Here is a 14934-nt window from a genome sequence, read left to right on the forward strand (position 1 = left end):
GTAAATGCTAAATAAGGCAGAGGAGAGAACATTCTAGGAGTGGATGCCAGTGCAGTCATAGAGAAGTGAAATGCAAGAAACTATTAAGTAAGCTAGGATTGCCGAAGCAGAGTGTATTGGGAGTTTTCCATCCCTTTTGAAACATTGTGCCTTTTTAGAGTCTCAGGTCTTGTTCTATTAATGAACTTAGATATTAATTTTTTTTCTTTTGCTGATGAGTTTTATTTTTTTCTTTCTAAATACCAGCACAATTGATAAAGGTAGCAACAGATAATTTCTTTCATTTTTTTTTTTTGCCTTTTAACATTTTATTTGTTTTCCATTTATATACAATAGTGATATGTACCTATCATTTTTTCTAAGGTTTTGAATTTTACAGTTTTTCCCCACCCTCCCTTCCCCCCCCCCCGCAGAAGGCTGTTGACATTAATTTTTTAAAAATTTAAAATAACTTAATTAAAACATTATTTTCAGTTAACAAAAATTGATTTCCCTAATTGGGGGAAAATTCTTATAACAAATATACATAAAAAAGCCAAACAGATTTTAATTAGGCTGTGTCCATTGCTCCTTTTGTTATCTGTTGAGAATATTCTGTCTCCTTGTACTCTGTGATAAACTGCTTCATCCAGTTCTTTTATCTGATCTTGTGGCAGGGCCCCACCATATAATCCCTAGACTATATATATAGACTTTTTTTTTTTATGTCTTTTGATCTTCTTGCAAATGTCTTTTCTTTTCACCTCCCTCTCCAATGCCATGCTCCCATGAGATTCTTGGATTTCCACAAATTAAATATTTTCTTCCAAACTATTATTTTTGAAGGGGGAATAAATGTCCTTTTCATTGCTATATTTAGGTATAACTAACTCATCTTACCAAAATTTGTGATATACTTCGAGTATTTTTTTCTCATTTTAAGAACTTCAACACAATCTTTGTGATACAAAATCCACATATTAACATCCAGACTTATGAGTATTGTTTTTGCTTCTTTTTTTTTCCTATTGTTTTAGCTACACAATACAGAGTACATCCTGCCATTCTTCATAATTTTTACCTTTGCAATTAAAAGTCTACTGTAATCAGACTATCTTCCTCTAGGAAAATACACTGTTTTCTGGCTCTTTGGGGGTATGTTTCTGGTCAAGAATCCATCATTCTAATAGTCCAGAACACCAAATTTCATTCTTCAAAATGATCTTATTAGGCAACTGTCCATTTAATATTATAGATGTGTTTGCAAAAACTTTATAATTTGAATTTTAGAAAACAGAATCACATTTCCTTTGAATTACACAATATTCTGAGATGTTTTTTTCTACATTTTAAAATGTTCTTTAGCTGATATTTACTCCCAATGATTGTTTTTCTTTTACAGTTTTCTCCTTTTCTATCAAATGGATAAAGACTTATGACAAATACTTTAATTTTTTATATGGTGGGATGTCCTTATTACTTTTAATTCTTTGGTTTCTCAACTACTAGGTGTGGAAATAAAAGCTGCATAAAGCTGCTGATCTCTCATTGATTTAATGTAGTTAAGCTTCACTATATTTCAGAGGTAACAATATTTTTTCAATAATTTTTTAAATGAGAATTGAAGAAATTAAATTTCTTACTTTTTTCATCTTCATAGGTATGGCTGATGGCAAGCATTGCACTTTCCCACATCTTCCTGGTAAAACCTTTGTCTACAATGCTTCAGAAGATAGATTGGAATTGTGTGTGGATACTGCAGGGCACTTCCCCATTGGTCCTAATGTTGAAGATTTAGTGAAAGAGGCTGTAAGCCAGGTTCGAGCAGAAACTACTTCAAGAAGTCGAGAATCAAGTCCCTCACATGGTCTCTTGAAATTAGGGAGTGGTGGAGTAGTGAAAAAGAAATCTGAACAACTGCATAATGTAACTGCCTTCCAAGGAAAAGGACATTCTCTTGGAACTGCATCCAGTAGCCCCCACCTTGAACAGAGAGCTAGAGAAGGTCCAGGTGTCAGAAAACATAGTACAGGGACAGATTTTGCTGCTAGTTCTGCAAAACCAGATCCCTCTGTATTCACAGCATCTTCTAGTAACAATGAGCTTATTCGAATAGCTCCTGGAGTAGTAACAATGAGAGACAGCAGGCAGCTGGATCCTAACTTGATTGAAGCCCAGCGAAAAAAGTTGCAAGAAATGGTTTCATCTATCCAGGCTTCAATGGACAGGCACTTGCGGGATCAGAATACAGAGCAGTCACCAACTGATTTTTCTCAAAGGAAAGTAGAAGTTGTAAGTTCATCTGCAAAATCTGGGAGTTTTCAGGCTGGCTTACCTGAATCTTTTCCTGTTACTGGTGGTACTGAGCATTTGAATGCGGAAACAACTGGTGGAAATGTGGCAAGTGCAGTTGGAACAACATTTGCCACAAGGTCGAAAGCACAAAAAGGAAATTCTGTGGAGGAACCTGAAGAGATGGATAGTCAAGATGCTGACATGACGAATGCAACTGAGCCAATGGATCATTCTTGATTAGTGAGGGACTAATAACGGCAGAATGTTTATTGTGAATATGTAATGTTGTTGGCTGGACCACATACATGATTAGTCATTTAAAAGAAAAAATCTTGTATGTATACTTCAAAGATTATATCTTGTTATTCAGTGCATGATAGCAAGTGTGTGATTGGCAATAGCTTTTAATATTCTCTTGCCCAGGCTGGCTCTGAATTACCTGTAAATTAGTTATTAGAAGATGCACTGAGAATGAGTTTCTGCTGTAGATGTGGGTAATTGAAAGTTCTTTGTAATTTTAATTCTATGAGAGTCTTAATTCTTCAAACATGTGAAAGTTCTCTTGCTAAAAGTATATTTAAGATTATTGGGAAAAGCTAGAACTGGGCAAAAATTAAATTTGTTGAAGTTAATGTTATTCCAAATAACTATCCCAGACATTTATTATAGTGTAAAAATACATTTATGTAAATCTGAGAACAACCAGAACTGAACTGTATATTAAAATTCATAATACAGTATATTAGACACTTTATATGAACCTGACATTTCCTTAGATTTAAACACATTCATAGACCTATGTATTCTTGATTAAAATAACTTGGAATATAGAGTGTAATGATATACAGTTTTTGCCAGTTGAGCAAGGTTAAAACTAAAAAAGCTATTCTAGAATGATAAAGTGAATTTGATTCCGTTATGTTACTGTCTGAATCAACACAGCCAGTGGAGTGCTCTGTTAGTAAGCAGTAGCATGTTAATATTGTTTCCTGTGAATCCTAAGCAAGGCAAATGCTACCTAGTTTTTTGATCTCACAAAAAGGTTGGTTAGAGAGTGCTGTGGTAGGAAGTACAATAGATAATGGTAGACATAGTTACATGATCTCCAATTTTCAAAGTTTGTCAGTCACAGAGAACTTATCAAATGAGAATTATTCTTTATTAATGAGTTGCTTTGTTCTAAAATTTTGATCAATGGTATTTAACTTGTATATGCTAAGTGTCTTTGTTGAAATTTCTTGGAAACAGGAAATGTTTACTTTTTTTTTTTGGTGCCCATAGGATCATTATTTGTTGGCTTCACTTGAATTTGTGATGCAAATTTTGCTGCATCATATCCTGAGCAACTTGGCATTCACTTAGTGTATTCATGAAATCTTTAGTGCCAGCTTCCTTGAGAAGCAGCTGTTGTGCTTATTCCATAAGACAAAGAATGTTTATCCTGACATTGGTATTGCACTATTTTACCTCTTGTCCTGCAGATTCATATTCTGTGATGTGCATTTTATTTTACATTCTTCCTCAGTTCATTGAAATTAAGTTGAATTTGAATGGCTGAAAGGTAAAATATATGTTATAATCTCTCTTGTAGAGCATTGAAGGCCTGGCTTTTTCTATTTGCATGTGTAAAACAAGTCTATGAAAGTTATATTTTAATTTGGAAAATACCCACAGGTTATCTTATGAGATATTTAAAAATCTTTTTGTCATAAGTAATTTAGGCACTTTAATTAATGCTTCTCAGTTAAAAGAAAAGGTTCTCTTTGTGAAAGTACATCATTTGAAGTCACTTAATTTTGGAGAATCTAAATACTTTAAAATTAAACTGAGTGAGGCATGTTTGGGTTAATTTTATCAAGGTTATTTTTTTAAATTTGGAAACTTTGAGGTTTTTTTTGGTTTCTAAATTTTACTTAGAAGAATTTGTCTTTCTGCAAATCAGAGAGTAGGCCTGAGGGAGATGTATAACAAATTATTTTATAGTGTGTACTATTTTTGCATAAAGTATGAAATATAACCACCAAATAACATTTTGCATTTGGCTGTAAGAACTCTTATGTATAAATCTATATACAGTATCTAATCACAATAATTATTTTGGCTTTCTTGGTCACTAAAATGTACATTTCCTCTTCTTTTACCACAGGGAAACTGTCTAACAAAGTAATTCCTTGCTTCCAGGTAAATCACAGAATCACCTTTTCTTTAACACAAAAATATTTTCTTCATTTGTGACTTTGGGTATTGGGTTGATAACTTACAAATCCTGTTTGAGTATAAAGTAAAACAAACACAAAGTTACCCTCTCATTAATTCTCATGTTTATCTAATGTGAATCAGAATGTACATGCCAAAGCAGGAATTTGGTCATAACCTCAGACATTTTATTAATTTCTGTTGCTACAGTATGGCTGCTTACTTTACATTGATGTATGGACATTAGATTGGTAGTTTGAGCTCTCTTGTGTTTAAAGAATAAAAAGCTTGGCTCTGAAGTGATCAGATTCCTAGAAATGATTTTACCTCAGCTGAGGTCTCGGATGGTATAGGTGCTGCCATTAGAAATAAGCAAAATGACAGATTTTCACTAAGTCTCATAGCAGAGGTTCTTTATAATTATTTTGTCTCATTCTAATTAATTATAGCCATCCTTTTTCTTTTACATGTACAATAATCAAATAGGTTGCTGTAGAATTAAACATTGTTACCTAGTCTTGCCCTTTGTGATAGTATGGGAATCACTGTAAATGATCACTAAGCTTTTACTTTGAAAGCTGGAAAGTCTTGCAGTGATCATTGCATTTTTATGTTCTCTTAGAAGTTATACCAAACTTTAAATTAACTTTTCATACTAAGCTTTATTTTAGTCTTTAGTCTATTTGAAAATTTTAAATTAATTTCTGCATATTTTTCCCTTCAGTTTTCTTTCTTGTAATAAACTTATCATGTTTATTGTTATTGGTCCAGGTTCAGGTATATCTAAAAACAACCAGAATATTGAAAATTTAAACTCCTTTATAACAACAATACTGCACAATATACCATATTGGAAAATATCTTATTAACTAGGAATTATGAACTGTGAAGGGATGATATATTCAAGAATAAGTTTAAAAGCCTAAAATTTATTGTTTTTCCTATCACTATGCTTATATTATTCCTTGGAAAGGTACTGTGTAGCCAAGAAATTCAGCAGCTGTTGTTGACTATGGAAGATAATGAAGATAATTTCTTGCTTTTCAGCAGTATTGGGATTGGTTAGTTGGTTGGTAGGTTTTTTTTTCCAGTTAAGCTTACTGCTTAACAAAAATATGACTATGAAAAATAGCTGTGGTTCTTAGACTTTTTGGACTTTATGAAAGTTCCCAATTTAATGGGAGGTGAACAGTAGTTTTGTGCAGAGGGTTTTTTACCTCAGGGAATATCATTTGCAAAAATTTCACATACCAGTCAGTATTGACACTTACTGAGGATCACTGACGGATGTATCATTTGTTAGCTACAAAATGGAAAAGTTTATAACAGTATTATTTTATAGGATTAACTACTAATATAAACTGCTAGCTAACATTTTCCTATAAATGAATATGAATCTTTAGGTATGACATTAATATGCCCTTTGTTTTATTAATTACACAAGAACTTGACATACTAACTTGAATTTTTTATGCAATCATAAAATCTTTGCTTTTCAAATTATTATATCATTTTGTTTTAAATGCCAGTCAAGAGTGCTTTGATTTGGCTCATTATTAAAATACTGCAGAGAAGAATTTGGGATTTTAAAAAATTCTCACAGGACTCAATTTACATTTGGGCTAGTTTTTCCCCCATCACAGTGTACTATGGGCCAAATTCTATCCATTTTGCAATTGAATATTAGATGGCCTTTTAGAGTGGGTAACAAAATAGATATTCTGAATAAGATCAGTAGATCCTTGTTTGTAAGAAGATTAATAGGTGTTTTATAAAATTATCCTATCCTTATGCCCATCATTAATTCTGTGAGAAACTTATTACTTTGAGGACCAGAAAATCCAGAAATGTTGATTTTAAATCATAATGTTTAAATGTAGGCTTAGTAAATAAAATAAAAAAGGGTACAATATTAACAACATGAGATTTCCCAGATAAGATAACTTAGCAAGTTTTGCCACTTTTGATAATACATAGAAATGCTAAATGTTTTGATTCATGTGTTAGGTTAATAAATCGTGGGAGTTTTAGCTTTCTTCCAAAACAGCAGGAATCATACAAAATGTGAATTACTGAAGAAAATGCCATTACTTGTATATTTGACATTTAAATTTTTTAAAATTATGGAATCTATATGCTTTTATATTACAATATTAACATGATTATTGTCATGGAAAAGAAAAGGAAAAATAGTTGAACTTTTAAGTTGATGTTATTTTTTCTTTTGTCAGTATCAACTACATAGTATTTTATTTTACATTTTAAGATCTTGCATCCTTTCTAAAATGGAAAATCCCATTTCTGAGCCTTTATGCCTGTGGTAGAGCAATAAAAGACTGAAAAAGTTATTAGTATTTTCAGGTTTATTTGACTTTGAGGATTATCGCCAAGAACTAATGAGTGCACTTTTTGGAGGAAAATGTTATTTAAAATATGTATAAATAAGTAATAGTGTATATATTTAGAAGACAGCAAGTGCTTTAAGTGTTGACTAAATTAGCATAGAAGTTATACCATCCCTACAGCACTGATTGTTATCTAGCACGTTTTTGATTTGTTTTATTTGTGATTGCTGTATTAATTACATTTGGGTTTTTTAAATCTGTAATGTAATGATAGTGTATTATAACAGTATATAGTGTACCATATTATACTTCACTGTACAGTATTTGGAGTTTTCTTTGGTTGCTATATTAAAATTTAAGTTAAAACATGCTGCTTTTTTCCCCAACTTCTCCACATCTCACAAATTTTGGTAATCATTTTCAATTCTGAAATTTCCTTGGAATTATGCTTTAATATGTTGTAGATGACAAATATTTGAATAATATGAAATAATTGTTACTGCATCAAAGGTTGTTTTATATTTTTCTATAACTTAGGTATTATAATGAGACAAGTATTTAAAACATATTTTCTCCCTCTAAATGCAGATTTATTTGATTTTTAAAAACCTGATTTTTAAATCAGGAGCAAAAAAAAGTTGACAAATGTTAGCCATAAATTATTGATAATATTGGCTCTGAAATACCATACAAATAATAAGACAATATGCTATAAAGCAGGCAATTCTTAACCATTTTTGTGTCATGGACTCCTCAGACATTTAATAATTACCTAGCTGTGTGACCTTGGGCAAGTCTTTTAACCCCATTGCCTTACAAAAATTAAAAAAAACAAAAACAAAAAAGTACTAAAAAAAAAAAAAAAGTAAATAGGCCCCAGGTTAATAATTCCTGCTTTAAAGTAAGAACTTTGATTTTGTGTTAATTTTTATACAATTTGATTTGACATAATTAAAAAAATATACATAGAGAGCCATGAAATATTAAGCTACATGTGTCCCCAGCTAATCAGCTAAATTTAACCCTATAAATTTGTCTGTTTAAACAGTGTAATAGTATTGAGTTAGCATGTTTATTAAAGTAGCAGTCATAGGGAAATAACTTATTTAAATCTCTTTATTTCATTAAGTCTAAAATTTAGTCATTTATGGTTGATAATTATTAGAATAAAACTGATATTTGATATTTCTTCAAATCTTTATGTAATGTTTTATGACTATAATCCTTTACCTTTTTCTGCTGACTAGATAAGCCCATGATTTGGTTAAGCTTACTTAATGAGAACACAGTGATAAATGCAGAAGCATGGATTAGATCATCAAGTGGATCTGTTAGCTTTGTTTGTTTTATGGCCCTTGTAACCTAGGCCAGCTGCTCTATCAATGGTCATTTGGTGGCCTATTTAAAATCAGCCTGTGCCAGTTAATCAGACTTTTAAAACTGCCACTTGTCTCAGGGGGGAAAGGCCAACAAGATAGTATAGTTGGACCAATAAACCTATCATCAGCTCAGAAGGTAAATATTATGTGTGTGTGTGTTTGTGTGTGTGTGTGTGTATACTTCAGGGACCCCATTCATTGCAAACAAAAAAACCCTGGAGGCATTTGAAGGAATTATTTTCTTATCAAGTTAGTTATATATAATTTACAGATCAGCAATATGAAGATGCTTAAATTTTGTGCTAAGGTTTTTTTCCCCCCATTGGGTCCAAGGCCTAGTCTATATTAATCTTTTATATATATTATTTTGGCCTGAGGTCAAGTAAAAGTGTGAAAATCTCAGGATTTATGTCAGGTTCATATATTATTGGTCAGTTATGCTTTCAGAGGAAGCAAAGAGATGCTTCAAGATGAGACTTTAAAAGTAATGAGACTTGCTTGTGAACTCTTGTTACATTAACGTTAAGTGAACAAGAAGTTTAGTAACATTGTTGATAGACTGGAACAATACCACGGAACATGATATAAAATTTCTTCTTGGCAATTTTTATGGTTGATTTGTATAAATGATAACATGTTACATTTGGTGGGAGAGGGATGAAATAAGTGGTATAAATTCTGTATAATTCACTCTCAACAGTTCACTCTCAACTGTTTTCACATACTTTTTTATTTTTTTTTAGATTTTTTTCAAGGTAATGGGGTTAAGTGGCTTGCCCAAGGCCACACGGCTAGGTAATTATTAAATGTCTGAGGTCACATTTGAACCCAGCTACTCCTGATTCCAAGGCCGGTGCTCTATTCACTGCGCTACCTAGCCGCCCCTTTTCACATACTTTTATATAAGATTCTTTTAGAAATATATGGTATCCAAATTCATTAATGAGCAATAATACATACTAATCAGATTGTCCCACCTTGCAGTAAATAATTAGGCTTAAAATTTAAGGAAAACTGATGCTAATTCTTGTGTATTCATAGGCCTGTGAATGCATGAATCATGCATGTTAATTCTCTTTAGAGGTTTTTATATAGGTTCCAATGCTCATAATAAGCCCCTGTGTCTGTATAGGGATAGTCTTATACAGCTCTTATCTTTATACTTGTTTTGCAGATAAATAGAAAGCTGCAGCAGACCATTGTTCTATTAGCACTTGCCTGAGGATATGGATTTACTATTAGACACAGCTGTGAACTCAGAATTGGAAACGTAGTTCAAGATTCTAAACTTTTTCAACTCCCTGTTCCTGAAGACACTTCCCTAGGAGTGTCCTTGAAAATCACTTAAATACTTATACAATTCCATGTACTTTAAATTTAATCTGCATAAGTAAATTTGGTGGCATATCCTTATTGCATATCTAGGGAAAATTATTTTTTATAGCTCTTGTCCAGCTTCTCTGGCTTCCAGTAACTTGTAGTCTTCTTGGGGTGGCTAGGTGGCCTAGTGGATAAAGCACCGGCCCTGGAGTCAGGAGTACCTGGGTTCAAATACAGTCTCAGACACTTAATAATTATCTAGCTTAACCCCATTGCCTTGCAAAACAAAAAACCTTGTTGTAGTCTTCTCTCCTTGGCCTATTTTTTCTTCTCCCTAGAATGACTAACTTCATTTTTTCTCTCTCTTCATTTCTTCTAGGGGAGGTTGTAAGTCATCTCAGAAAGGTATAGATAACTTTGAAATCACTGTTTTAAGTTCACCTGCATTAATATTCCAGAATTTGGGGATTTTAAAAACTATTTTCTAAACATGACTGACTATTGATTCTCTTTCCAGTAATTTTCCCAGTAGAACTTAATTCTGTTTCCTGCATATTATATTACCCATTAACATTTAAAACTACTGTTCAGAAGTGCTGGAAAATCTCAGTTGACTGATGTGCAGCAAGTAAAGGAAAATATTAACAATTTTATAAAATTACTCATCATAGAATTTGGTCATACTTTGAAATATATTTTACTTGGCTAGTAAATGTATGCACTTGTACTTACGACTTTGGTTGAGATAAAAATAACTTATTTTAAAAATCTAGGAGGTACTGTGATCTAAGATTTTTAATTGCTCACAGTTCACTAAACTTTTAGGAAGAAACACTGAGAATTTTAATTCATAAGTAACAATAATCTCTTGAATGAATGATTTTGGTGTTAAGAATAGTTTCACATAGTTTTCTAAATGTGCAAAAACATCTGATGGACCAATTTAATGAAGTTAAATGAAAATATTTTGTTCTCAAATATTCTTTTTACAAATTTTCTTATGTTACTCCATAGTGCTTATCAGTCCCTGACATGTTTTGTACTTGTATATGTCATTTTGCCTGGCAGGAGGTAACATTTTGATCTTTGTGTCCCTAACAACTAGGATAGTGCCTTATAGATAATAGGTACTTAACAGTGTTATTGGATGAAACACTTTCTTCTTCAGCTTTTGATATTTGTATTCTTTTTTATACCAAAAGCATATATAATTTGCTTTTAATAAACCTTAAATAAAAAGAGGAAGGCTTGGTTGGACTAGCACAAGGATAACTGGCCTTTGGTTTCGGTCACTAAGAGTTGTAAAATTCTCATATACTCAAACTTTATTTTGCATTTTAATATAAAAAAAATTAAACACTAAAAATTTCTATTTTAATTCAGCATTGTTAAATGTCTGCTATGCACAAGATGCACCAGGATAGGTGCTGGAGATTAAAAGATAACCAAGGAATTAAACGGGGAGAAGGATAAGAAACATATAAAAATAATTAATAGGAGGTAGAATAAAGGCAAAAAGATCTAAATGCTACAAGAAACTAGGTAGAATAGGCTACTCTGAATGGGAGTCAGTGAAAAATTCTTCCGAGGTGGTTCTTCAGCTGAACCTTGAATAATTTCACTAGATGGCAGTATGGAGGCAATATGTTTCAGGTATTGTCAGTAATTTGGGTAAATGCACAGAGGACAAGAGATCACAGCTGACAATCCAATTTGGCTAGAAGGTAGATTGTGTGAAATACATCTATAGAAAGGTAGGTTCAAAGCATATTCTAGAGGATGTGGAAAAGCAGGTTTTTATAGGAATTTTTTCATTCAAAAGTTTTGAGAAGGATGAGAGACATGGATGTATTTACAAAAAAAATATTTTTTTTAAAGAGTGATAGAGTGATAATTATTGTCTAAGTTCACTGGACAAGATCAAAGTAGGTTTGCAGGTTGACCTTCAGACTCGATATGTATAACACGAATTATATCTACCTTTAAGAATAAGGTGACTTTAATCTTTCACTTTATAAATATAACTTCATATTTTCTCTAGGGATTCCTACTATCTGGAATTCCTCATACACTAGTGATCAAGATAAGGTAAATCAATATGAGAATAGGTAATGGAGAAAGGGAAACAAGTTGGGATAAAGGTATAGCAAAAATTAACTAATTTTGCCCTAATGTTTTTTACATTAACTTGGAAAAACATATTTCAAGTATTATGTCCTGAAGACTATAGGGTATGCGAAGCGTAAAGTAAGACTGGAATTCTTTGTCATCTTGCCCTCTTCCTCACAAATTAAACTTTCCCCAACACTGAACATGCCCATTGGGGTTGTTAAAGACTGAAAATGGAAAGGAACAGCAGAGAGTATTGGTAGAGAAATATAACTTTTGTTTAGGAGGTCAGAAAATTGAGGGATAATAGCAAGTCATTTCTTTCCCCTTCCCTACACCCAATCCTATTTCCTCCCCTACCAACAGAACCTTTATAATCCACAATCATTCCACCTTTCTACAGCTGTTAGTGCTAGTTGCTCACCTCCCTCCATTTGGAACTATACTAGACACTGGGGGTGGAGGAAAGGAGATGGAAATATGATTACCATCTAATCTGTGCCCTAACCCAAAGGTATTGTAGAGTTAAAAAAGTTACTATTTCATGCCTTGATATGTATTTGGTGTCTTTATTCTAGAGAAACTGAATGTCAAAGGGATAGGGAAGAAATTAGAGGTCAAAGGATTTTATTATAGTGAAAATAAATCAGGGAGAGGAGGAACAATGGCATCACAAATATTTTTGTAGAATGTCTTGTGTCTATAGTGATCTAGAGATGGGGCACTTGAGTGAATCTGAATAAAAGATCATAAGGCAAGTTCTTTTCAGAGCTTGACTCAAGTCCTGAGTTCCAGTTCAGGCCTCTTTCCATATATCATACTGCCTCTTAAATTACATAAAGTCCCCTAAAATGTTTTTAATGCCTCCTAATACTGGTTTTTGGTAGCTCAGAATCATGGAATTTAGACCTGGAAAGAAAGTATGATAGGAGATAAGAAAAATTGTGCAGTTCTGATTTTACAAAACTGCATAGCCTTATCTCTGCTGCTCAGTTTTCTAGTCCCATACAAGTATTAATTGAATATTTCTTAAGATCTGGCTATATGCAAGGCATCATATCATCTTTAAACAGTAATTTTCATTACTAGATGTATTTCCTACTTCCATCTAACCTAGACAACTAGTATAGCAGTGGCTTTCTTGGTTAGTAGGTTAAATGAATAGTTTTAAGTGCAGATGCATCTAAGCAGGTTAAGAAGGAGAAAATGTGTATATTAAAATTGTCTCTATAATGAAAACTATATTTCTGGATGGTCAATTTTACTGTGTCTGTAGGACAGAGTATGATCATATTGAATTTATTTTGTTACAACTAGAATATTAGAAATTTAATCCAGAATATATTAAGATGAATTTTTTATATAATACCTTATATTGTGTAAAAAGACTGAAGTAATATGATTAAAATAAATTTTCAGGGAAGTTTGTGTGGGCTCAAGACCATAGTGCTCCAAACACAGAACCACTACAGTAGGTATCCTGGGGGTCATTCTGCCCTTAACTAAGTTAAACATCCATGATTAACATTTTTGATGTTTTTGGAATTCTGTTTCTACAACTACAAATTCTAATTCTGCAGTTGTGAATGTGATTGGACCTGAGAAGTCTCTCTTGGTACTCCTATTCACAATACCACAGAAGTACTGTTGAAGATGGTACTTTTGAGATTATCTTAGGCTGGTCTCACTCCAACTAGTGATTGATTTCTTCCAACTTATTTATTAAAGTGTGTATATATATATATATATATATATATATATATATATGAAAATAAACATTATAATGCTTTTATGAGCATCAGGATCATTATGAGCTAGTCAACTTTCTGTTTTCTATCAATCAGTATTCTGTCTGTATCCCCTTTTCCCTTCCTCCTCCCCGTGGCTGATAGTACAGTAACTATTTATATCACGTGGGCCTAATAGACTAAAGAGTACACATGTATAAAAACATACAACCACTTGAATACTTCAAGGATTGGTGACTTTATTGGTGTGTTCATTCTCCAGAGACCTGGCAGATTTTTGAGATTTGTTGTGGCCAGAAAAGTCACTATAACTGGTGTCATTCTCTGAACCAGTTCTTGAGCTATAGACATGAAATCTAGCTGAACCTTTACTTGACATTTTTCCAGCTTGGGAGGACTGGTCAGAGCTTGTGCTCTGCTCAAACAGTCTTTGATAATACAGTGGCAGCTCTATGCCCTGATGGGGCATCAGAATAGGATTTAAATTATATAATACATATATCATTTATCAACACGTTTTTTTCAAGTGGGGGGGGAGTAGTAAGGATCCTAAACATTTTTTTTATAAAACACAGAAAGAAGTTTTAGTAGCTTATGTTCTAAAAATGTGAGAATGTTGTGTTTGTATACATATTAGCATGTTTACACATTGAGTTATAACCAGTACCCGATCTTGAGATCAGAAATTTTAGGGTCTAAATGTCAAAATCTTGTGTCGGATCTGAACACAGCGGCGAAATATGTATGAGGTTGGGTTTTGAAGAAAAAAGCACTTGTAATTAAAGTTGAAAGATGCTTCTTAAAGAAATTTGATAGGCCTACATGCAGAATTGCAGAATAGGTACTGGCATTCTGAAAAGGTAAGACATACACTTTTAATAGGTTTAATTGCACTAAGGCTTTTGGAATATGCTGTAAATGACATATAGGCAGCTATGTCTCAAAGTGGATGGAGAACTGGGCTAGGCTCAGGAAGACCTAAATTAAAATTCTATCTTAGACAAGAGTGTGATCCTAGGCAAGTCCACTTAACTTGTTTGCCTCATTTTCTTTAACTGTGAAATGGAGATTACAGCACTTACCTAACATTGGGTTGTTGTGAGGATCAAACAGGTTAAGGTTTGTAAAACATGTAGGACACTGTCTAGGACACAGTAGGTGTCATAAATGCTTATTGCCTTCCTGGGAACAAACATAGGCATAATTTTTTTTTTAGTGAAAATTTTTTTGCAGTTAATAATTGGCTTTTTTTTTTTTTTAGGTTTTTGCAAGGCAAGTGGTGTTAAGTATCTTGCCCAAGGCCACACAGCTAGGTAATTATTAAGTGTCTGAGACCAGATTTGAACCCAGGCACTCCTGACTCCAGGGCCACCTAGCCACCCTGAAATATTGGCTTTTTCTGACTAGTTTTATTTTATACTAAAACTTTTAAGTTGTTTAAATTTTGTTTAATATATTAATATAGCATGCCAGTGTGTAAAGAGTAAAGAAGATAAGGTCACCATGTACAGAATTTCTCCCTTCCAGTACACCTTTCCACTTTTGTCCTTTAGGTGGTGTGGG

General features: G+C 32.8%; 1 protein-coding gene across 1 annotated transcript in view; it reads left to right on the plus strand.

Annotated features, from left to right (window-relative positions):
- Positions 1-13367, plus strand: part of VCPIP1 (valosin containing protein interacting protein 1) — a 50095-nt gene extending 36728 nt beyond the window's left edge. Inside the window, exon 3 of the mRNA XM_074206644.1 lies at positions 1640-13367. Coding sequence (XP_074062745.1) covers positions 1640-2511 — 872 coding nt within the window. The 3' untranslated portion in view covers positions 2512-13367. The remainder of the gene's footprint in view (positions 1-1639) is intronic.
- The last annotated feature ends 1567 nt before the right edge of the window (positions 13368-14934 follow it).

Source organism: Macrotis lagotis, chromosome X, assembly GCF_037893015.1.
Source record: "Macrotis lagotis isolate mMagLag1 chromosome X, bilby.v1.9.chrom.fasta, whole genome shotgun sequence".
Lineage (NCBI taxonomy): Eukaryota > Metazoa > Chordata > Mammalia > Peramelemorphia > Peramelidae > Macrotis > Macrotis lagotis.